This window comes from Amphiura filiformis, chromosome 14 (assembly GCF_039555335.1).
Source record: "Amphiura filiformis chromosome 14, Afil_fr2py, whole genome shotgun sequence".
Classification (NCBI taxonomy): Eukaryota; Metazoa; Echinodermata; class Ophiuroidea; order Amphilepidida; family Amphiuridae; genus Amphiura; species Amphiura filiformis.
The window spans coordinates 24844526-24868935 of NC_092641.1; the positions used below are offsets into that span (position 1 = coordinate 24844526).

Here is a 24410-nt window from a genome sequence, read left to right on the forward strand (position 1 = left end):
CGATTTCAAATCGCGATGTGCCACATCATGTTTCTTAAGGTAGTTAACTCCGCGAGCTAAGTGAAAGATCCATCGATGAAGAAGATGTTCTGGAAGTTTGTCTTTATCTTTGAGATAATCATAAAGGGATCCTTTGGCAGCAAATTCAGTTACAATAACTACATGTTCCTTCTCCAGGACTGTATCATAATACTTGACGATATTCTTGTGATCAAGTCTCTTGAGGAATTCAATCTCACTTTTTTGCTGAGCTGTCAGTTGTCCATCAAATCTAATCTTCTTTGCGGCTGCTTCTATTGTCCCAAATTCTTTGGATTTCCAAGTGACCCTGAAGACTTCCCCACTGGCTCCGCTCCCTAAGCGCTCATGATAGGTCAAATTTGCACCCATATGGGCTTAAATCTAGTTCTGAAAGAAAAGAAAAGTATATTTTGTTGTTAATTTTGAGGGGAAAAATCAATAATAGTATGTTCCAAAAGTTGTCAAAATCATAAGATATTGATTGGCCAAAAGTAACACATTGCTTGATCACAAGGCATATTACATGTATACAACTTTGTTTTTTTGTGTTAATTAAACTTGCTTACATACATATCATAACAAAAGAAGAAGAGAAGATGTGTGATTCTTTTAATAAAAATCATTAGATATTACAAGCTAAAACTTACCGTAAAAATCTAGCTGCCAAGTTTGTGTCGTCGTCATAATTAGTTGTGGGAAATATTTTGTCGGTATAAATAACTTGGGTTGTAATCAAATTGGGCTATTCCAGTTTGTATCCACACACCCCTATGGAAGACATGACCTTAATCTTTCACATGGGGAGTAAGAATTTCATGGGGCTACCCAAGTGTTCAATTAACTACATTTGAAATCTACACCTCCTGTATGGGAGATTAAGATCATATCTTCCATAGGGGGCATAGGGATTTCAAATGGAATAGACCATTGGACGGTTTGGACCTTGATCAATACCAGTTTTGTGACTTTAGGCGTGGGAGTAGCATTGAACACAAGAGTTTGTTCACTTGATTTTGGTAGCTGTTAGTGGTTTATATATGGAGAGATAATAGTTACCTTGCTTGAAATCTCTGGTATCAAGTTCAATCAAAACAATTTGTCTTGTCAGAGTGAGGTAATTGGTGATTACAAGTTTTGTACAATTGAAGAGATAAAAAAAGCAATATATCCATTTTCTTTGATTCAAGATATGGGCAAATATAACTTGTCAAATATAAAGAAGATAATAAGAAAATATGTGCTGTTTTTGATCATAGTTTCAAAATATATACATTGGATTTGCCATATACATTATAGGACAGATGTTAGTGGGGCATTAACACAAAAAGTTTGAAAATGGCGTATATTATACCCGCATGCAGAGCATGCAGGGTATCTTCCCATCCTGTGGTTTCTTCTCCTCCTTTTCCTCCTCCTCCATCAAACACATCATTCTGTCAAGGCTAGCGCTAAAACTGCAAAGGCCCTGGGGCCCATATGTGGTACACTTATGGGCCTTACCCCGTAAAAGTGCCTTTTGCCCATCTTGGCCCCAGAGGTCAAAGGTCACGGGCCCCAGGGGCCCAAATGTGAAAATACAAAGCACGCCATTTCTCATCAAATGAAGCAGCCTCAGGGCCCTGAGTTGGTACACTGATAGCCCTAGGGGTGCTCTATATTTACAAATATACAAGAGCCCCATATGTTATTTATTATGGGCCCCAGGGGCCCAAATGTTAAAATATGGTGCAACAGATTGACAAGCCTAGCTCTAAAAGTACAAGATCACTAGGGCTCATATGTGGCATATGTATGGGCCCTAAGTTGTAGATGTGCCTTTTGCCCATTTTGGCCCCAGATCTACAAGGCTGGGGGCCCCAGGGGCCCAAATGTTAAAACAAAGGGCCGGCCGTTTCTCAGCAAATAAAGTAGCTACAGGGTTCAGATTTGGTACACAGATAGGTCTTTAGTATTATATTGTCATAGGTATATGTAATCCCCATATGTCACATAATATGTGCCCCAGGGCCCCAAACGCTAAAACACAGGGCCGGCCGTTACTCAGTAAATAAAGTAGTTACAGTGGCCAGCTTGAGCTTACTGATAGCACTTGAGAATCATACTTCAACATATGTACATGAGCCCCATAAGTCATATAAATTGGGCCCCAAGGCCCCAAATGTTACATAGGGCCTGCACTTTGGCTCAACATTTGAAAGGGGCGTGAATTCATTTTTGGATACGCCCCTATTATAATTAGGTAATACTCCCACACATTCACTATATGTATATACATGTTCCAAATGTAGTAAATCTGTCTGCTTTATCTGTATTGTGCCGTTCTTAAGCAAATAGTTAAACACGATTTCATCAAACATTATAACAATAGCTCTTTTACAGTGTGCAATCATCCCGGGCAATAAATTGGGCAATAATAGAGGATGTGCGTGAAATTATTGATTGGCTCCATACAAAGGATTTGAACCGGTGTCCTTCACCGTAATCATGGCGCAATGCAGTGCATTCAATCAAACGTTGTCGTCAACCTATTTGATCGTATAGTGCATTTGTTGTGTGTGAGACGAGCTGTCGCGGTAGATTGCAATAGCTTGTAATCATGGTTTTGTTGAATGAATTTGAGTACTCCGCCATATTTACAGTATGATACGTCATAATCTAGGTGATTATTTGCATTGGATGCCTTGAATACGCTGGCGAAGTTGTGTAATAATCGGATTAATGCTATAACAGTAGGTGAATAAGTTTTGAATATATCGCGTTGCAAAGCCCCATTCAGTGATCCCAGCGAAAGTGAAAAAAAAAAAATCAAATTGTTACTTTTATAAATTTTTTTAATGAAAAAAATTGGCAAAAAACCCAAGAAAACGGCAGTATCTACAAAGTTGAAGCCCCATTCAAATACATGTAGCTAATTTATATATACTGTCTGTATATAAATTACAGATTCACGTAAATGCATTATTTTTGTCTTAGGCCTGCACGGCTTTCGGCTGAACCACTACAGTACGACGGCAACTTCGTGACCTCTTTTGTTCGATAGAAAATTTTTACGGGTTGGTGAACACAGGTTACGTAACTAAATGTTGAAAATTTGGCCGGCAAACATGTTTTAGCGAAATAGCTCCAGAAATGGGAGACATGGGTCGTTTTTTGCTTAAATTGCACACCATGATCACGGATAAGATACCAAACATTTGTGCAAAGAACAAAAAACGAGTAAAAGTTGAATAATATTGAAAATAAAGAAGCTGGAACATGTCCAAAGTGGCCGGGAAAATGAGAAAAATTGCATGTCACGATCACCAAAATGGTTATATCTACAACAGTGAGTAAACGCCGGTCGTATGCTTTTCTCTAATGATAGATATTAACTAACGTTAGCTTGTATTAAATTTTCAGCGAAAATGATTGGTGGAATAATCGAGTCGTAGGTTGGAAAGTTACTCTCAAAACAGCCCTGTGTCGCAATCTTGCGTGACCCGTTAGTGACAAGTGTCACTAGCAAAATAGCAGCCCACCTTGTCATTATATCGAATAATAATCGTCAGAATCGTCCAGTTGACTCCAGTGATATTTATTTATTCAAGCAAAATACTGCATTGACTTACAAAATATTGAAGTCAATATAAAAAGTAATATCACCTCATTTGACTGAACTTAAAAGCAGTTTTAAAAATATTATTGTTGATCGAGTCCCTGAATGAGAAATAAGATTGCAAAAGATACGAGTATGGTACAGCAGGTTGTGATGGTCTAGTGGTTGACGCCGTGGTTTGAAGTGCGAGAGGTTGAAGGTTCGAATCCTACAGCCTTTCGATTTTTTTTCTCTCTTGTTCTGTTAGGCCTATGGTGTATGTGTGTAGGCCCGTCAGTATTATGATCATTTGAAAATATTTCTATGCAACACGTTTTTAATGTTTTTCTTTATGTGTAGGCCTACATATTAAAAAATGAGATAGCGTCAGCCATAATTTACGAATTTCAAACCTGATATTTTGGCATAATATTATTTGTAATTTTTACACCGTTCTTACACCCTACCCAGACATACACATAATTGGAATCAGCGTTTCGTTGTCTGGAGTAACTTTAATTATCTTCAATAGAACACCATACGGCGGTCAAGATAAAAAACAATGCTTTCTTTCATTTTACCTCATTATTTCTGCTTCAAATGATCAGAAACCCTTCCTGAAAGTTGTTTACTAATATCATAAATATTTTCAAAAAAAAACAAAAACGCTATGGTAGGGTTCGAACTTCCAACCTCACGCACTTCAGGCACGGCCTTAGCCACTAGACCATCACAACCTGCTAACTTATTCTCGTACCTTTTGCAATGTTATTTCTAATTCAGTGTCTCGTTCAACAATAATCTTTTATAAACTGTTTGTAAATTCAGTCAATGGCTTGAAATTACGTTTTATATTGACTTCGATATTTTGTAAGACAGGGCAGTAATTTGTATGAATAAATAAATATCACTGTAGTCAACTGGACGATCCTGACAATTATTAATCGATATATGGACATGGCCGGCTGTTAATTTTCCTGCTGACACTGGTCGCTAATGGTCACGCACGATTGCGAGGAGAAGCCGTTTTGAAAGCAACTTTCCAACCTACGACTCGATTATTCCACCAATCATTTTCGCTGAAAATTTAATACAAGCTCAAGTTAGTTGATATCTATCATTACAGAAAAGCATACGACCGGCGTTGGCTCATAGTTGCAGATATAACCATTTTGGTGATCGTGACATGCATTTTTTCTCATTTTTTTGGCTACTTCGCGCACAATAAACATTTATTTTCTCCACAATAATTGGACTTTTACATGTTACTGTTTGCCTTATACTCATGTTTCATATCTTATCTATGGGCTCAATATGGAAATGAAGGGAGAAACGACTCGTGTATTCCATTTTTTTGATGTTTTCTGTAAAACTGTATTTGCCACCTGATTTTCAACATTACGTTACGTAAGAGCAGAGGTCACGCCGGTAAAAATTACCGGAAGTGAGCTAAGTTGCTGTCGTACTGACTAGCAGAAGATACCAAATTGATGTTTTATGACCTTTGAAATTCTTTTGTTGCGAGTGACATGGTCAGTTCAATTCACGCCGAGTGTCCTTGACAGGTTTGACTTTGCTTCAGTGGTCATGAAAGAATTCAAAAGATAACCTCTGCCCCAACAATCCCAAGCAATTGTCTGAAACTGCTCTTCGGATGATGTATTATAAGAACTCAGTCGTCAAATGATGATAGTCATATAATGACCAAAAGATTATTACTGACTATATCATTGAAGACTGAGTTCCGCAGTCTAGTACAAAATCTGAATTTTGATGATTTTTACGATCGCCCGGATGAAAAAATCACTGAATGGGCCGTTAGTACCCTCCTCTCCTTACCCTGGCAATATGAATCAAAGAAAAATAAAGAAAAAAAATTAAATAAAACAAGAAAAAAAAAGACAAAGAAAAGAAACAATAAAAGAAAAACAAATATGAAAAGTTCGAACAATATTTGGTTTATAAAATTAATGTGACCGTGATGAGGCTCGAACTCACCACCTTCCTATTTAAAGTTCGAAGCGCTCGTGTACCAAATTCTGATGCCTTACCAAGTGAGCTAGATGCTCCTGAGATACGAAATAAAAATAAAATAATACACTGTATACCTGCTTGTGTCGGTAATTGATTTGCTCTAATTCCATAATGGTACAGTGCAACAGAGCAAAAATGCCCAAAATTTAAAACCTATATAATTTATGAACAATATACACTACACATAAAAATACTAATACAACGGAATTTCAACATAAGAATCCAAACAATTAAGTACCAACATGCACAGCTTTGTCCTTATATCATTTTTGGGTTTTAACAAAATGTTATCAAACCTCTACTGTGATTGGCAGCTGCACAAGGCATCTCTTTGATAGCTGATAATGGCCATCCATTCAGCAAGTGGCTACTAACTGACCTTGACAGGCATGAAAGAGCACTGTCATCTGCTACAAAACCATCACACTCTAGGACCTGGTCACTCCATAATGCAGAGAGCACAGTACTTTGACAATGGAGTGAAATTATTGATTAGGTACGGATTTTAAAAGTACAGCTCCTATGCGTGTATAGCAAAAAATTGGAATAGAATGTTTGGAATCAAAGAGCTTTTAAATAGAAATAGAGTCGCAATAGATTATATAATCTTTTGTTCGTTTGATGCCGATTAGAAGTTGCGACAGGCTATTCATAAAAGTGGTACCATTGTTTCGAATAAAGGGGTTCCGCCATTAAATTGGTCACTGATCCGGCATCATATTAACCCTCTACACAACAGGCGAGTATCAATAAGTGACCACAATACAGTCATGTGTAAGGGCAGTCATGTGTAAAGTGGTACCATTGTCCTGACGTGTCCCAAATGTGTGCTTGTGTGGGTCTGAGGTCTATGGAGGAGGCTTTAAGTGTCGATTCAATCATCTTTACCACCCACCTGAATTTAGGCGCCTCATCTAAATAAATTGAATGCTCTTGCTGATCGATTACACATTAGAATGTATGAAGGCTGCCATGTCACATATCTATATTACACTATAATGGTAATCGCCCGGGGTAATCGCTACACACCGTCGACGTCCTATACGATAAATATAAATTTAATACTCCGTTGGTGAGCGACGGGCGAGTGGTAGTGAGCGACAGGCGAGTGGTATTTCACTGAACGCAAGAAAAGGAGTTCTATCTGATTGGCTAGCAATCGATCGCTTAGGTCGCTCAGTAGTCAACTACAAACTCATGCATTCAATTCGATTGAAATCGATTATTCTATTATTGACGAAGATAAAGAGCGTGATAGTGTGTCAATAATGTACATTGTATTGCACCTGGTTTTACCAGCATTCCTTTATAAAATAATTTTCTCAAAGAGTTAAATATTATCAAAATTTTTACCCAGGATTTCAAATGTTTTACATCAAAATTGCAGTTAAACATATCCACAGCAAAATACCGGTCCTCACTATACATTTAATTTCCAGTTAGTACATTTAAACGAAACCTGTGATTTACGTGACAACAAATAAAATTTTCTTACAATAGAAATATCATATGGGATACTAATATGGTAGGCCGCAACCGCCACAACGTGGAGCTGCTACGCGTAGCTGACTTTTTGTTCCGTGCAGGAGCCAAATTGACCAATCATGTTAGAGTTTTTCATTACTCGGAGGTAAAACTGACCAATCAAGTACGACTTACTCATTACGTGAAGCGAATTTAGTCATTAAGAATTTGCCAGACGAGCTTCACGTAGTTGCAAGATATCCTCGGTCACGATAGTTATGATTCAAAAAGTAATTTATGAAAAGTACGAACCGACTTATTATTAAGATGGACATGCACTCACAAGAAACTCATACAGTATTGTACACAACTATATAGCTAGGCAGAGTGGTGGTAAACCATGCACACAATTCTGCGATCTGCAGTGTATCGCCGGGAGCTGATTTGTACATCTTGCGCGGCGTGGCCTGCGGAATTCGACCTTCAGCAAACCAGTTCGGATTTACTTTATATACTAGTAGTAGGCCATACATACTGTAGTTACGGTACTGCCCGTTTTCCTATACACAATACTCAGTGCGCTCACCATTGACGCGTGACCTAGTGTATGTTAGAAGTATTATGCCATTGCCTATATGACGTCACTGTGTAAAAAATAACCAGTCAATATTTAAAGTATTCTCTGAAATTCTAGAAAATATAGTTCTGTAACATTTCCTAAATTTTTAGCTAATTTAGGTGTTTGGAAATATTGGTACTTTTGTGTTTTAGGAAGGATATGTAAACGACAGATAACACCAAAAAATATGAACAAATTATTTCTAAACCGTGTTAAGTCTGCAAACCATTATGCTTCTCATTTTCAAGAACGCTGGTTAACAATAAGCAGACTATTGTCTCATTTCGTAAACAAAAGCCCAGACAGTATTGTTACCTTGCGTTCGCTTTATAATCATTCACCCAACTGAAACTATAATACCAGCTCATTGTTCATTGTACAGGCAAAACAGACACAAGTGCAGTGTGTATTTAACCAGAGAAGATCTGATGTAACATAGTTGAGCTGTTTTCATTGAGTGTTATCTTGGTTTAATAGCTTTTAATGGGGTTTAAGTCCTTCAAAGGTCGTGGTGAATTCTACTGTAGACATGACTGCATCATGATTATTTTAAAGTCAACAACATTCAACAATATGATCACCGTGATAGTATGACAGTATCAGTACCGTGGGTGTCAGTGATCCTGGCCTGACACAGTAGACAAACAAACAAACACGCCACACACATGGCACATGCATGCAAGGTAACATTGACTATACACTAATCAAACAATGGTATTGATCCTGTACAACTGTTGGTGGTTTATTTACATTCGATTCATTTAAAATCCACATAGTAAACATTAATTTTGGCAAGAGTTTTCTCTCTGGAACGATGATGCATCAACTGGCTCCGCGTAATGAAAAGATCTAACATGATTGGTCAATTTAGCTCCGCGAAGCGAAAAGTAAGCTACGCGTAGCAGCTCCACGTTGTGGCGGTTACGGCCAGCCATATACTGATCATGCGAAAATCGTAAAACATAGAATAGAAACAGTGTGGCCGGCTCTCAAAATCTCAAATTGTATGCATAGCCTGAGTCGCACGGCCTATCTCAAACAAAATCACCATGCGTAGTTGTTGAAAAACGTGAGGATTTATCGTACTACCACGGCAATTTTTAACACGAACATATAGGGATGATGACGGTGTGCGCTATACGTATACATGTAAGTATAAGTATAGGCCTATAAAGGTTGTTTTTAAGAAATTTCCATTTAATTTTATTTTAAGAAGGAGATTGGTATAGAAATAGTGGCGTATCCAAAGAGGGGAGGGGGTTGGAGAGGAGCAGATTCACCCCTGTGAGAAGTCTTAGGAGGGGAGGGGGAGGAAGAGAGGAGGGGGGGATATGGAGAATGAGAGAGGGCTGGGGAAGGGAGAAATGAAAACATATAATAAAGACAAGTAGATAAATAGAAATATAAGGAAAATGATGGGAATGAGAGAGGGAGGGTGAGAGGGGACAAGGAGAGCGAGGGAGTGATAAAGTGTAGGCACAGGAAAGAATAAGTACAGAGAAGGGAAAAGAAAGGAATGATGAATAACTTTAATAATAATTATTAGGCCTATATAATAACTAAACACATAACAGCACTGGGCAGCCATTCGATGATGTCAATGCCTTTATTCGTTACGTAATTAAAACGCCCAGTCAGATGTATTTCACACCTGCCAAACACAAGTCACCCAATTTCGAAAACTGGACGTTGAATGTACACTCTCATGAATATTGATTGGCAACATTTTCCAATATGTCAGCGCTCTAATAGGAAACAATAGAACAATAGACCCTGCAGAGTCATGTAACTAAAATACTAAATGCATTCTGCAAAATGTGCTCTGACCAATATATAAAGCATTTCATTAGCTTTAATTTGACATATTGTTTGACATGTTTGGAATTATGGTAAATCATTAAATAAAATATTTATTAATTAATCAATTATGTCAATTAATTAAAATTTAATGCAAATATGCATATTTTCTCTGACAGAATTGTAGGATTTCACAAGAGCCATCTTTCTTGTAAGTTTGATTCTTATAACATACCGGTATCGTTTTGCGTCCCGTTATAGTTGCAGAAAAAAATACGCGTGCAGGACGCACATACGCACCCCCCCCCACACACACACACCCAGAGGATCGTACCGTTTTACAATCGTATAACATTCATTGGCGCTAGTAGTAAATTCCAATTTTCTTTGCTTCACCTCACTTGTTAGGCTCAAAAATTAAAAGGGGACATATCTGACAGTAAAAGCTTACATTTTATGGAAATTATGTTTAACTATTTGATTAAACAGCACAAAACAGATAAAGCAGACAAATTTACTATACATAGGCCTATACATGTATGGTATGCCAGGGACTGTGTTGAAGGGACTGGAAACGGCTTCCACCCATTGTCCCATGCGGGTTGTTGGTTTACAAATTATCCTCAGTTGAGCAAGCATGAATAATACGTTCGTAGCCCGAATAATCAGTCCCAGAACAAGTGGCGTAGCGTGGGTCATCTGATTGGGGGCACCGACCATAATTGGGGGGGGGGGAGCGCACCGGGTCTGATTGGGGGGCACAAGCCGTTTTTTGGCAATTTTCCTATGGGATTTTGTAAAATTTTGCAATCGATTGGGGGTGCGGGCACGTGCCCCCCATGCCCCTATGACGCTACGTCACTGCCCAGAACAAAATATAAATTTCTGACATGATCGTGCTCTGGGTCTGAACTGTTTCCGTTTGAAATCTTGATGGCAAATTGGACAAAAGAAGCACATGGTTCTACTTGACAGCTTTTTAATCCCTGTTACCATGGTTACGTGAATCACGCTATTGTGAACCATCCTTCTGATACTTGAATGTTTGGACAATTGGAACGGTCTTTTGTCTACCTCTCTATTTCTAAATAGATGAGGAGGTCAAAATTGTCATCCTCGCCGAATAGGAAAGTCAGTGTAATAGTACGGCACTACGTTGATCGATACCCTGGTACGAACCCAAGCACAGTTACAACACAGCGTGTGGCTTGTCTTCCCGGGCTTGTCTTGAACATTGCAAAATGAGCTTACATGTTTGCCTATAATGATAGACTCTAGAAATGCCAACATAAATAATCAAAGAACGTTATTTTAATAATTATTTCAGTATCAAAATTAGTAGGAACAGCAAGCGTACGGTGTACACATTACAGAAAAATGTAAATTTGTTATAGCATTCTTAGTAGAGGAACAGCCTGTAGACTCCGTGACTAAATCATAGAACAAAAGTTTGAGAGTCATTTTGGGATCTTTGATTGATTGTGAATAAATTTAGCTTGGGCTCACCTCCTGAAACTTCCGGGCATTCCGGGGAGGGGTCAATCAAGGTCACACGGGGGTCAAATTTTCAGAGTGCTCCAACTATGCCAAGTAATATATCAAAATACTCGTATGGTCATGAGGATTCCAAAAATGTGTAGTTTGTTATGCGTCAGACCTTTCTAGAGGGCGCTTTGATGATAAATTTCCAAAGGTCAACGACCTTTTGAATTCTGACCATGAGTTAACAACGTCTGATTTTGGTAATTTTGGTGTCTAATTATATGTTTTCTTGCATGAGAAATACAACTAAGCAAATTAAAAAACTATACAAGGAACCGATGACCCTCTTTTGCAACAGGGCTGCTAAAACTTCCATATTGTAATGATTAGGTTATTGGTTTCATGTACAGTTTTTTAAGTTGCGTAGTTGTATTTCTCATGCAAGAAAACATAATTAGATACCAAAATCACCATCGTTACACAGAAATTATGTTCTACAAAGGATAGACATTTTACACAATATAGTGCTTGCACGGAAGATCATAAGTTCAAATCATCCTCCAGACACGCTCCAGAAGACATGTGCAAATGCATGGAGTACAATACCAATCACCTGTAAACTGGTATAGATCAAAGTAAATCTTTGTACTCCATGCATTAGCATATCTTATGGAGCTTGTCTGGAGGATGATTTGAACTAATGACCATTCGTGCAAGCACTCTATTTGACATAACTTTAGAAATATTTGAATAGGGCAACATGAGTAAATAATAAGAAAACAAACATCACGCCCTCGATGCAACTCGCATGTAATCGAAGGCCATAAAAGATAACCTGATAACAATAGCTTGACAATAGCTATCTATAATCCGTTTCGAGTCCCTTCATACACAGTCCCTGGTCCAATGCATATACTGTGTGTATTGTTCCCGGGTATTGTCAATGCAGTCAAGCAAACATTTTGAAAAGGCTATACCGTAGAAACCCGTCTACAAGGAATAGTAGCGACTGTGATGATAGCATATTTCATGCTAGCGCCCTCCACAATATTATATCATTATGGAATTTGAGCAAATCATTTACCGACACAAGCAGGTATACAATGTATTATTTTATCTTTATTTCGCATCTCACGAGCATACCTCACTTGGCAAGGCATAAGACTTTGGTTCTTTAGATCGGAAGATGGTGAGTTCGAGCCTCATCACGGTCACACAAACTTTTATAAACAAAATATTGTTCAAACTTTTCATTTATATTTTCTTGCATTTTCTAAAGACTCCTTTCGTGATCATTTTTTTTCATATTTAGTTTAATTTATTCTATTGTTTTTCTTTTATTGTTTCTTTTCTTTGTCTTTTTTTTCTTGTTTAATTTTATTTTTTCTTTATTTTTCTTTGATTCATATAATATTGGCAGGATAAGGAGAGGATGGAACTAAAGACCCATTCAGTGATTTGCTCATCCGGACGATCGTAAAAATCATCAAAATTCACCTTTGTCATTGTCATAGATGTGGTAACATAGCCTGCTACACACCGACACCGCCTGGCTAATAATTATTTGGTGCAGAAGGGACACTAAAATGAATACACGGGATCGATACACGTGAATTGCTATGCACGATTTTGATATCAGACGAAAATCTTCTGATACCGGGTTAGAAAATGATGAATATCTCCCGTCATGATTTTTCTCAAGAAACCAGATTTGGTCTCATACACTTGAAAATACGTGTTGAACAGATATGATAGTCGCTAGAATGCGCTTTGAAAATTGGCCGTGCGCTTTGAACTCAAAATCTAACCAAAACTCTAATTTTATATTGCGTTGGTCCAGTATGGCTACAGCGTGTAGTACAGCTGCACTCACTACTAGGCAGTAGAAGTCGATGACCATTGACCTCAATGGGGTATACAAGCTTATTCACGCACAACCAAGATCAATACCCGGCTATTGTGAGTAGCCTTCAGTCATGTCCCTCGACTAATTATTCGTCTCAAAGAGCTTCAAAGGTCTGAACCAAATGGCCAATCGTGGCTGTGGATTCAACCTACCATGGCGATTTCTGCCATGAAGATATAGGGTAGATGACACTGTGTGCTAGTGGTTCAGCAGAAAACCGTGTGACACATAATATACATTTGGCTACATTTTATTATACGATAAATACGAATTTATTAAACATGGTAACTAATATTCTCTAGCAGATCGGTTATACGATGGAACTGGTAGGCATAGGCCTATTATAAATTCGGGATATTAAATATCTTCCTGACGAGACAGATCTGCGCATGTGGTCAAAGACGATTCCTTACTAGCCACAGACCGTCCGCTGGAATTAGTTGAACATGAACCATTCGCTATAATGGCTGTTGGTCGGACCTCTCATCTCTCCACATCGATTGTGACCTATAATCCCCGACATTGCCCTTATGAACTCACATCCTCCTATTTTATTCCAATACGCTGGCGAAGTTATACGTAATAATCGGATTAACTACCATAGCAATAGGTGAAAACAATTTTTGAATATACCGCGTTACACTGATACCAAGGATTCTCGAGTACTAATATACTATACGCTGGCGAAGTTACGTAATAATCGGATTAACTACCATAGCAATAGGTGAAAACAATTTTTGAATATACCGCGCTGCACTGATACGTTCACGCGGTACCTCTTCATTGAACCATATCATGCTGATTACTTGCACCTGTAAGATTAGTATCTTTGAAAAGACCAGTATTCTATTCAATCTATGATTGCAGACATACACAGGTGATGAGTGTAACCTGCTTGTAGTTCAGCGCGGTATGTTCAAAATTGTTTTCACCTATTGCTATGGTAATTAATCCGATTAATTACGTAACTTCGCCAGCGTATAGGATAAGCCACTCGTTTGCGCAAATGAAGTCAGTCATTCAGCCTATGCGCGATAATGCATGTGATGGCATAATACCCCTGTACGTGAAGGAGTGTATTACCTGTGGAAGAGATGATGCAATGTTTACGTCATCGTTTCAAAAAAAATTAAATGGCGAAAAAACGGCGAACATTTGGTCGAATCTTTCCATTACTATCATATCGTGAAAAACCAAATAGCTGAGGAGTTAGCTCAATATGCTAGGAAAATATTCTCTTCGATGACCCCATGACGAGACTGGCTAAATAAGCTGTATTTTTGCTGGAAAGGGTCCGAATAATTGGCAGTCGATGGGCGCCATCTTGGAAAAATGTAGGGTACCAAACTACCCAAAAACTGTGTAACCTGCTTGTAGCGCAGCGCGATATGTTCGAAATTGTTTTCACCTATTGCTATGGTAATTAATCCGATTAATTACGTAACTTCACCAGCGTATAATGGCCGAATAAATTCTGACCATCACTTGGCTTGTTGGATTCGTCTATACTACAATTCGCTGTCGAAGTGACGTAATAATCGCAATAACTACCATCAAGCAGATTGCACTAATCACCCGCGTATGTCACCAAACATAGATTGAATACCACTCTTTTCATAAATACTAATCTTACATGGCGAGTGATTAGCATTTCTTTGACAACTATGGTTCAATGCATAGGTGCCACGTGAACGATGAAGTGCAGGGCTAGATATTCGAAATTGTATTCATCAATTGCTATGGTAGTTAATCCGTTTAATTACGTCACATCGACAGCGAATGAGTATGGGTTCAAGTGGAACAAAAAATAGTGCATGTCCATTGCTAGCTATGGTAATTAATCATGTTAGTGTTTACATCACTACTTCGGTGAAGACAAGAGAAGTGTGCCTTCTCTACCAACGCCTGTGATATAACAGGTGCAAGCGAAACAAAATTGAATGACCAGAATAGTTTCCTTTGTCAGATGAATTGATTGAAGTTTTTGAAGACACTCTATTCTTGATGGGACAATAGATTCAAATATGAATAATTATTATTCCTCATCTATTTTTTTTATTGAAAAAACTGCAATTGTGGCAACAGAACAATATTTATTTTGATTTCATCACAAGTCTTTAATTCTGGCGAGGGGTAGAAGATGCATATATTAAGTTCGTAAAAAGGACCAAGAGTATTAACTAAATTGAACACCCCTGCAGTAAGTTGGAACAGGTTCTTGTATACAACATTAAAATGCTTAGATTAGATTTGCTTCATATATTTTCCAGCACGATGAAAGTGTTCTTGTGCGGGCTTCTTGCGGTCGGAATGCGTCATTATGGCAACAGCGGGCTAGTCGTAGGGGAAGGTACAACCCCCACGATGAGAACGCAGTTGCCATTGTCGACCGTTCTGGCCGCAAGAAAGCTAGTCTAAAAAGAGACGCGGCCACGGTGGTGGTGGCCGGTCTTTTGATGACACACTTATATACATAAGTAGAAACAAAATCGTGATAAAGCCAAAAACGCACCCTACCTACCATTCCTCAAGAATTGGGATGGCACAAAGGTGCAACATAGGTTTTTATTGCAAAGACGAGGACAGACAAGTAGTTACAACACATCTGTCTAACCGTGGGTTTCGCTATTATTTAGAATAAATGCTTTTACTAGTTTCTATAAAACCACAAAATTACTAAAAAAACTATAAAAAAACTAAAAAAGAAAAAAAACAAAAAAAACCTAAAATTAAAAGTAGAAAGGTAGATTTGAAGAAAGATAAAAAGAACATGTCAAAAGTTAAAATTAAACGAGAATGAAAAAACGGAACCGGTGCCCGGACCATGCTCTCTTCAGTTCCAAAGTCTGACGCCCTATCAATTGAGCTATACGATCCTGATATACGAAACAGTCGTTATTATGTCAATATACTTGATTGGTGTTACAACATACTTAGATGGAATGCATAGCCACCCAGTGCCAGTATATATTTGCTCAAACTCCAAATACAAAAAGCAACCAATTTTATTGAGGGCGTTTCTTTAGGTATATTCTTGTAGACGGGGTTTTACGGTGTATCACAGGCATGTATTGAATGGCCAGTCATACAGGAATTAATCAACTTGCAGTGACTGGTTCCTTTGTTACCACATGTCAGTCATCTATTGGTTTTTTGACCATCGTATCACAGTGATGGCCAATCACAGGCGAAGTAATCAAATAGCAGTGACTGTTGCCTTTGTTACCACATGTCAGTCATCTTGTGATTATTGGACCATGTAAACCTGCAAAAAACGAGCCAAAGTGCAGGCCGAAACAAAGGGCCGGCCGTTTCTCAGCAAATAAAGTAGCTACAAGGTTCAGATTTGGTACACAGATAGGTCTTTAGTATTATATTGTCATAGGTATATATAATTCCCATATGTCACATAATATGGGCCCCAGGGCCCCAAACGCAAAAAACACAGGGCCGGCCGTTACTCAGTAAATAAAGTAGTTACAGTGGCCAGCTTGAGCTTACTGATAGCACTTGAGAATCATACTTCAACATATGTACATGAGCCCCATAAGTCATATATATTGGGCCCCAGGGCCCCAAATGTTAAAACAAAGGGCCGGCCGTTTCTCAGCAAAAAAAGTAGCTACAGGGCTCAGATTTGGTACACAGATAGGTTTTCAGTATTATATTGTCATATGTATATATGTACCCCATATGTCACATAATATGGGCCCCTGGGCCCCAAACGCTAAAACATAGGGCCGGCCGTTACTCAGTAAATAAAGCAGCTACAGTGCCCAGCTTGAGTCTACTGATAGCACTAGAGAATTAAACTTCAACATATGTCCATGGGCCTCATAAGTCAAATATTATGGGCCCCATGGCCCCAAATGTTAAAACAAAGGGCCGGCCGTTTCTCATCAAATAAAGCAGCTTCCGGGCTCAGAATTTGTACACAGTAGCACCTGAGAATTATATTGTTATTAACACCCACATACCACCCCCCACCCTACACATGTAGGACTAAACAGACATATCTGTAATATAATTATTAATATAATAATTGGAAATACCAGCGTGAAGCGTTAAGGCTGTTCCAATTAAATTACATACCCATTGGCTGTTCTATTTAATTTACGTACTCACTCTGAAATGGTCCCAAAATAGGCTGTTCCGTTTAATTTACATTTCCACTGATAAGCCCTGGATGACGGACAGAGTCAAGAATCTTATTCAGAGAAGGCAGAAAGCATTTGCCTCTGGGGACAAATGTATATTTAATAAACTGCGGAATCAAGTCATATACGAAATCAAGAAAGCTAAACATAGTCATAATATAAATAAAGTCAAGTATCTGCAAAAGACTGAACCTGGTAAATGGCACAAAGAAATAAGATCATTTGCCAACATGAATAAATCGAACCCCACTATCCATGTGCCGGGTGTAGACCCTGTTGATCATGTTGCTGTTTCTAATGCTATCAACAAACAGCTGGCAAGTTTTTCCCAAGTTCAACAGCCCCTCAATTGTGATGAATTGCCTGCCTACCTCCCGAGTAAAGATCCTCCCCCTCAATTCCAGCCATGGGAGATCTATGGTGACTTGAAGAAGGTGTCGGTTTCGAAAGCGGGTGGCCCTGATAACATCCCTCAGAAGGTTTTAAAAGAATTTGCTTATGAGCTTAGCTCACCTGTCACAGACATCATAAACACTTCTCTTCAAGAAGGTGTAGTGCCATCACAGTGGAAACAAGCAAATGTCATCCCGCTTCCGAAGACGACATTGACAAATTAAGACCAGTGTCACTTACATCAAACTTGGCCAAAATAGCTGAAGGCAAGGTTTCCAAATTTGTTGTTGATTCTATTCAATCCCAGGTCGATGAGAGGCAATATGGCAACCAGAAAGGTATGTCGACTACCCACTGCTTGATAGATGTTTACCACCAGTTGGTCTCGGAGGCTGAGAAATCTGGTACAATCAGTACGTTGGTACTAACAGATTTCTCAAAAGCCTTCGATGTCATCGACCACAGCATTGCTGTTTCAAATCTCCTGAGCATGGGTGTGTCACCATCTATTGTGCAGTGGGTGGCCGACTTCATTTCTGGCAGGCAACAAAGAGTTAAGTATAAAAATAGTCTGTCTGAATGGGAAACTTTATTGGGAGGGGTTCCACAAGGTACAATCTTGGCCCCAATAATATTTTTAAGTATTATCAACAGTGCCCAAGAGAATGACAAGAAATCAGACATCCACGTATGGAAATATGTCGATGACCTGACCATAGGTGAAAGCAGGGACCATGGGAAACCTAGTAAGATCCAGAAAAGCCTGGACTCGTTGCACCAATGGACTGTTGATAATCAGATGATGCTCAATCCTACAAAATGTCAGGTCATGCAAGTCCATTTTGGTAGAAAACCTGCTCCCAACGTGGAAGTCCGTATTTCTAGTCAGAATCTTGTGGTTGTTGATAAGGTCAAACTACTTGGAGTTATCATTGATAAGGATTTGAAGTGGGAGGGTCAGGTAAATACAATGTACACTAAGGCCAACAGAAAGCTGTTCATGCTCAGAAAACTGAAAGGAGCCGGGCTTGACAAAGAAGATCTCCTTACCGTTTACAAAGGTTATGTCCGCCCATGTCTAGAGTATGCTGCACCACTCTGGAGTGCTGGCCTCACTCAGCAGCAGGTGAACCACCTTGAGAAGATTCAGAAGCGTGTATGCCATTGCATCCTTTCATCAGATTATACAACCTACTCTGATGCATTGGAAGTCCTCAACCTTCAATTTCTTGTGGACCGCAGAATTCATATCTGCAAGGAATTTGCTATCAAAGCTAGCAGCTCTGAAAGATTCTCAAGATGGTTCCCCTGCTCTAAGTTCAGATCAAGTATGCAACTCCAGAAACAAGCAAAATTCAAACCATACCGATTCAAAACAGACCGATTCAAGAACAGCCCACTGCCCTATCTTACCAGTCTTTTAAATGAACTACCCTCCTATACTTCCTAAATTACTTATTTTTGTTGTGCTAGCTGTTTGCATTATTTTCATCCATGTCCTTTAACTTTTATTAAAGTGCAGTTTAATAGCTTGTATATTCTCAGTGAAAACCTTTCACCAAAACAGTGTGTAATATTCATGTATCATTATAAAATTCAATCAATATGAAAGGGTTTTTTTGTGCAATAATTGAGCTCCCTACCAGTGCACTACTCTTACCTCTTTGACTTTTTATGAATTTGATTTAAATTGTGTTTTTATAATTCCTTTTCTTTTAAATATGTTTTTTGATGTAGTAATATATTACTTTGAAATTGTACATAGATATATATTTTTATGTTGTATTAATTAATGTGTAAATTTTGATGTTTATAAATTGTAAATTGTGTCGCAATTCAGTGTTTTAATACTGCTATGACATTTAATAAAATATACCTGAAATATAATACAACGTGTAGGAGCTTTATTTTTTCATTGGACGCTTCCGTATTTGAGTTATATGCAAATTAGCTAATTAGCATAAAAATGCTCAAATGTTGTCCAAAGTGTATCGTCATTGGTACCAGAATGTGGCAAATTTCATTTGCAACAATATTTTGATGTAAATAATCAACGCATAAATGTGGTCGCTGAACTTAATATTTGGATTTAATTGATATATTACTTTGTCGACAGCTTGCCGACATCAGATCTTGAGATCTGACCATTGTCAGCAATGAAAGTTCTACTCAACAACAGCCCTAGATGCTGATTTTAGATAAAGTGGACATTTTGGTGCAAGAACACCCCAAGAAAGTAGTAAGCTTGATCAAATTTTAACAAAAAAACCTTAACTCTAACCGCCTAAGGGCTTTTTGGCAACGGGAAGGGAAAGAAGGAAGGAATAAAGAGAGAAAACAAAGAAAGAAGTTGTTTGCTCTGGGTGTTGGGCTTTGCTGGCCAGCGAAACCGTACCTATATATCACTTATGGCGATTGCATCATCACACCACGCTCGAACAGCACATATATCAAGTAGTATTTTGTAGTACTTGGTCCTGTTAGGGTTAAGGAGGCCTATACTGAGTTTCGATAGTAACCTAACCCTAACCGGCTAAGGGCTTTTTGGCGATGGAAGGGAAAGAAGGAAGGAATAAAGAGAGAAAACAAAGAAAGAAGTTGTTTGCTCTGGGTGGGATTTGAACCCGAGGCTTCGCGGGCCAGGGAAACCGTGCCTGATTATATCACTTAGGGCGATTGCGTCATCACACCATGTAGGATGCACGCACGAACAGTGCATGTATCAAGTAGTATTTTGTAGTACTTGGTCCTGTTAGGGTTAAGCATTTAAGAATGGTTGACTTTTTATGTGCAACAGCTTCCAAGAGGTTTTAAAAACTTTTCTACGAAATACCATTTTGCGGGTGTTTGTACATCGTTGATGGATGCACTCCTTGACTTAGAGTTTGGTTTGTCTTGAAAATGGTGGGTTTACATTTTGTTCTTTTAAATCTCATTGCAGTTACTTATTACTTACAAACTTGGCTTCATCGATACCAGAGCCTTATGTTATTCTACTACTTGAGGATATTTGAATGATACTTTGGATCAGAGAAGTATGTGGTAAGTTCACATTTTGATTCACCTAAAGCAGTGTCTTGCTACATACCCTAAAGATTCGCCTATTGGCGTACTTGGGCTCCTTTGCCTTGGGGGTAAATTTCATATACAAATAGAGAGCTCCCTCCTCTGAAATCCCAACAAGAATTAAGGTTCTGTGCCCTTATTTGCTTGTGGGAATTTTACAGGAGGGCATTTTTAGGTTGTGTCTACAATTCCACCCTGGGAATTCCACTTATATGTCAAAGGATTCCATAGCGCCATTAGGCGAAACTTTACGGTATTGAGGTTTGTCCATCATTTGAACCAAATTGCCCATCCTATTAATTGGACCTTAATCTTTGGTAAAATAATATTTATGATATTGTATGCAAATATTGTTTAATTGATACAGTGAGCTTGCAGACTAAATAAACAAACCAATCAAAATAACTGTATTACAAGTCAAAGGTTTATTTTATCAGTTCCTTGTTTGCTAGTATCACCAGGATCTCAATCATGTTCATAGTCAGGACACAGTCTTTGACCCCAATATATTTGTGCCCCAGGATTTGTGCATTCATAAAATGACCTTTGAATATGTTGGGTACAAAAACTCATACTCCACATGAGGTCAAATTTTGAGTCTGACCTAACTGGAGGTTAATGAACTGTGCTACTGGTTATGAGACTAATTTGGCTCATATTGGGCTGTTCCATTTGAAATCCATACACCCCTTCATAAAGACATGACCATAATCTTTCACAGAGGGGGTGAAGATTTTAGATGGAGGCACCCATTCAGGTAACACCAGTTGAAATGCACACTCCCTGTCTTCCATAGGGGGTGTATGGATTTCAACTGCAATAGGACATTGCATTATACATTTTATATTCTTTAATAATTGCTTCTATGATTACATATTAAATAAAAAAAATTGAACCTTTTGGACCCCATATACATTGGGGAAAGGTTTGTACTTGATATCACGTGAAGTCAAATGAAGACAGGAACAGACGTTATATTGATTGCACTCATGAATGTTGCTTAAAAGTATCATTTGTTGAAACATTTGCTCCATGCAAAAACACAATTGGACCTTGATTGGACCAGGCTCAAAGAAAATGCTCAAGCTAGACTACAAAGCCTATGTAATCATTTAGGCCTATATGGAAAGAATAGAGAGAAACAGATATGAAAATAAATATCAAGGAAGATACAGATTAAGGAAAAAGAAGGCAACCTCTTTAGTTTTGTGAACAATTTTACTGTCATCCCTTTGATCAAGAGAATTCAACCTCAACAGCCATGAAGGCATATAATCAAATTTAATTGCTTTTGCTAGAAGTAGAATAAAATAATGTACAGTCTAAATAAATTTGTGTTTCTCATAAAGGAGGTAACCCTATTTGTTTAGAATATGGATTGTCTTACAAGTTACATACAATGTCAAATATTATTGTCCCCTTTATGCATCGATATGAGAAAACCAGAACATTTTCAGCTGCATAAATGTGAATTGCATTCTGGTCCAGTATCCCGAAAGAACACAGTGTGATGTATTCCCGTTTGAGTGTTATCAAGATTTATAACATGAACTTTTAAACTGATCTGTCCAGGTGTCATTATTGTAACAGATTGGATTGGCCAATATGTGCACTGCATTTTTCTCATGTGACATCATCTCCTACACAGGCCCAAATTTACCATACGGCCAGTTAGGCCTGGAATCCAGGTGCCGCAGATAGTTACATTAATTGTCTCTTACACAGGCCCAGCTTACCGGAAGACAATTAGGTGTCCTGGATCAGGGTATGAGATCCAGGTGCCTCAGATTGGATTGGGCAGTGTATATTGAGCAATACACCATCATGGTAAATTTTCTGTTACACAGGCCCAGATTTGCTAAAGGGCCCATTAGGCTTATAGGCCCAAGGCCAGGGATCCAGATTCCTCCTCAGATTGGATTGGGCATTGCTTATTGAGCAACACACTATCATGTGCATTGCAGTGCCATGTTACATTGTTTCCTACACAGGCCCAGATCACCCAGATTCACCATAGGGCTTGCGCTTGTTAGGCCTAAGCCTAGGGTCTGAGATCCAGGTGCCTCAGATTGGATTGGGCAGTGTATATTGAGCAATACACCATCATGTGCATTGCAGTACCATGGTAAATTCTCTGTTACACAGGCCCAGATTTGCTAAAGGGCCCATTAGGCTTATATGCCCAAGGCCAGGGATCTAGATTCCTCAGATTGGATTGGGCATTGCTTATTGAGCAACACACTATCATGTTCATTGCAGTGCCATGTTACATTGTCTCCTACACATGCCCAGATGATTCACCAGAGGGCCAGTTAGGTAAGCCCAGGGTCTGAGATCCAGGTGCCTCAGATTGGATGGGCATTGTATATTGAGCAATGCACCATCATGTGCATTGTAGTGCCATGTTACATTGTCTGTTACACAGGCCCAGATTTACCAAAGGGCCCGTTAATTCTATATGCCCAAGGCCAGGGATCCAGCTTCCTCCTCAGATTGGATTGGGCATTGCTTATTGAGCAACACACTATCATGTGCATTATTGCAGTACCATGTTACATTGTCTCCTACACAGGCCCAGATGTTTCACCAGAGGGTCAGTTAGGCCTAAGCCCAGGGTCTGAGATCCAGGTGCCTCAGATTGGATTGGGCAGTGCATATTATGATCAAATATCATGTACATTGTATTACATTGTACATTGTCTGTTACACAGACGCAGATTCACTAGAAGGCCTGTTAGGCCTAAGCCCAGGGTCTCAGATCCAGGTGTCTCAGATTGGATTGGGCAATGTATATTGAGCAATGTACCATGATGTGCAATGTAGTGCCATGTTACATTACACAAGCCCAGATTTACCAAAGGGCCCATTAGGCTTATTATAGGCCAGGGATGTAGATTCCCCAGATTGGATTGGGCAGTGTGTATTGAGCAATGTGCAACCATGTGCATTGTAAAGCCGTGTTACATTGTCTCCTACACAGGCGCAGATTTACCATAGGGCCAGTTAGACCTGGGCCCAGGGCCTGAGAACCAGGTGCCTCAGATTCGATTGACCAGTGTGTATTAAGCAACGCATCATGTCCATTGCAGCACCATGGTACATTGTCTCTTACACAGTTTTGCTGGGGCCCAGGGCCTGTGATCCAGGTGCCTCAGATTGGATTGGGCAGTGCTTATTGAGCAATGCATGCACATTGTCTCTTACACAGTTTTGCCAGGGCCCAGGGCCTGTGATCCAGGTGCCTCAGATTGGATTGGGCAGTGCATATTGAGCAATGCATGCACATTGTCTCTTACACAGTTTTGCCAGGGCCCAGAGTGTGAGATCCAGGTGCCTCAGTTGGATTTGGCAGAGCATATTGAGCAATGTGTCATAATGTGCATTGCACTGTCAAATCCAGTGGGAATTTGAGAGAATAAAAAAGCAAACATTAAAATGTTATTTCAAATATCCAAGGGAAGTGTCCCTTAAATCTCAAACTCAAAATATTTACACCTTCATTTTTGGTAAATTTAAGTGATGCATTTTGAAATGAGAAATATAGGTTGGATATCCAGGACATATATCTGGACAGACAGGGTCTCCTTAAATTTAATTTTAGCCTGGACCAGTGCCCTGAAAAAGGTCAATCCAGGCCTGCTTGAAAAACACAGCTATGACGGAATGGATGAAATTGCATATAAACATTTTCAAATGTGTAAGAATTTTATTTCAAAATTAATATCCAAGGGAAGTTCCACTTTAATCAAATACCAATATTGATGTGATCTTTGGCAAGATAATATTTTGCACAATATTATTGTATGCAAATATTGTTTATTTAATTAATATAACAAACATGCAGACTAAATAAACAAGCAAATCAAAATTGAGAAAATTACAAAGTCAAAGTTTTAT

General features: G+C 38.8%; 1 protein-coding gene across 1 annotated transcript; it reads left to right on the plus strand.

Annotated features, from left to right (window-relative positions):
• The first annotated feature begins 17083 nt into the window (after positions 1–17083).
• Positions 17084–17671, plus strand: LOC140169302 (uncharacterized). Its single transcript, XM_072192557.1, has one exon. It carries the CDS (start codon positions 17084–17086, stop codon positions 17669–17671), a length of 588 nt encoding a protein of 195 aa, XP_072048658.1.
• The last annotated feature ends 6739 nt before the right edge of the window (positions 17672–24410 follow it).

Coding starts and splice junctions, on each gene's coding strand:
- LOC140169302 (XM_072192557.1), top strand. CDS start 17,084: ATGACGGACAGAGTCAAGAATCTTATTCAGAGAAGGCAGAAAGCATTT.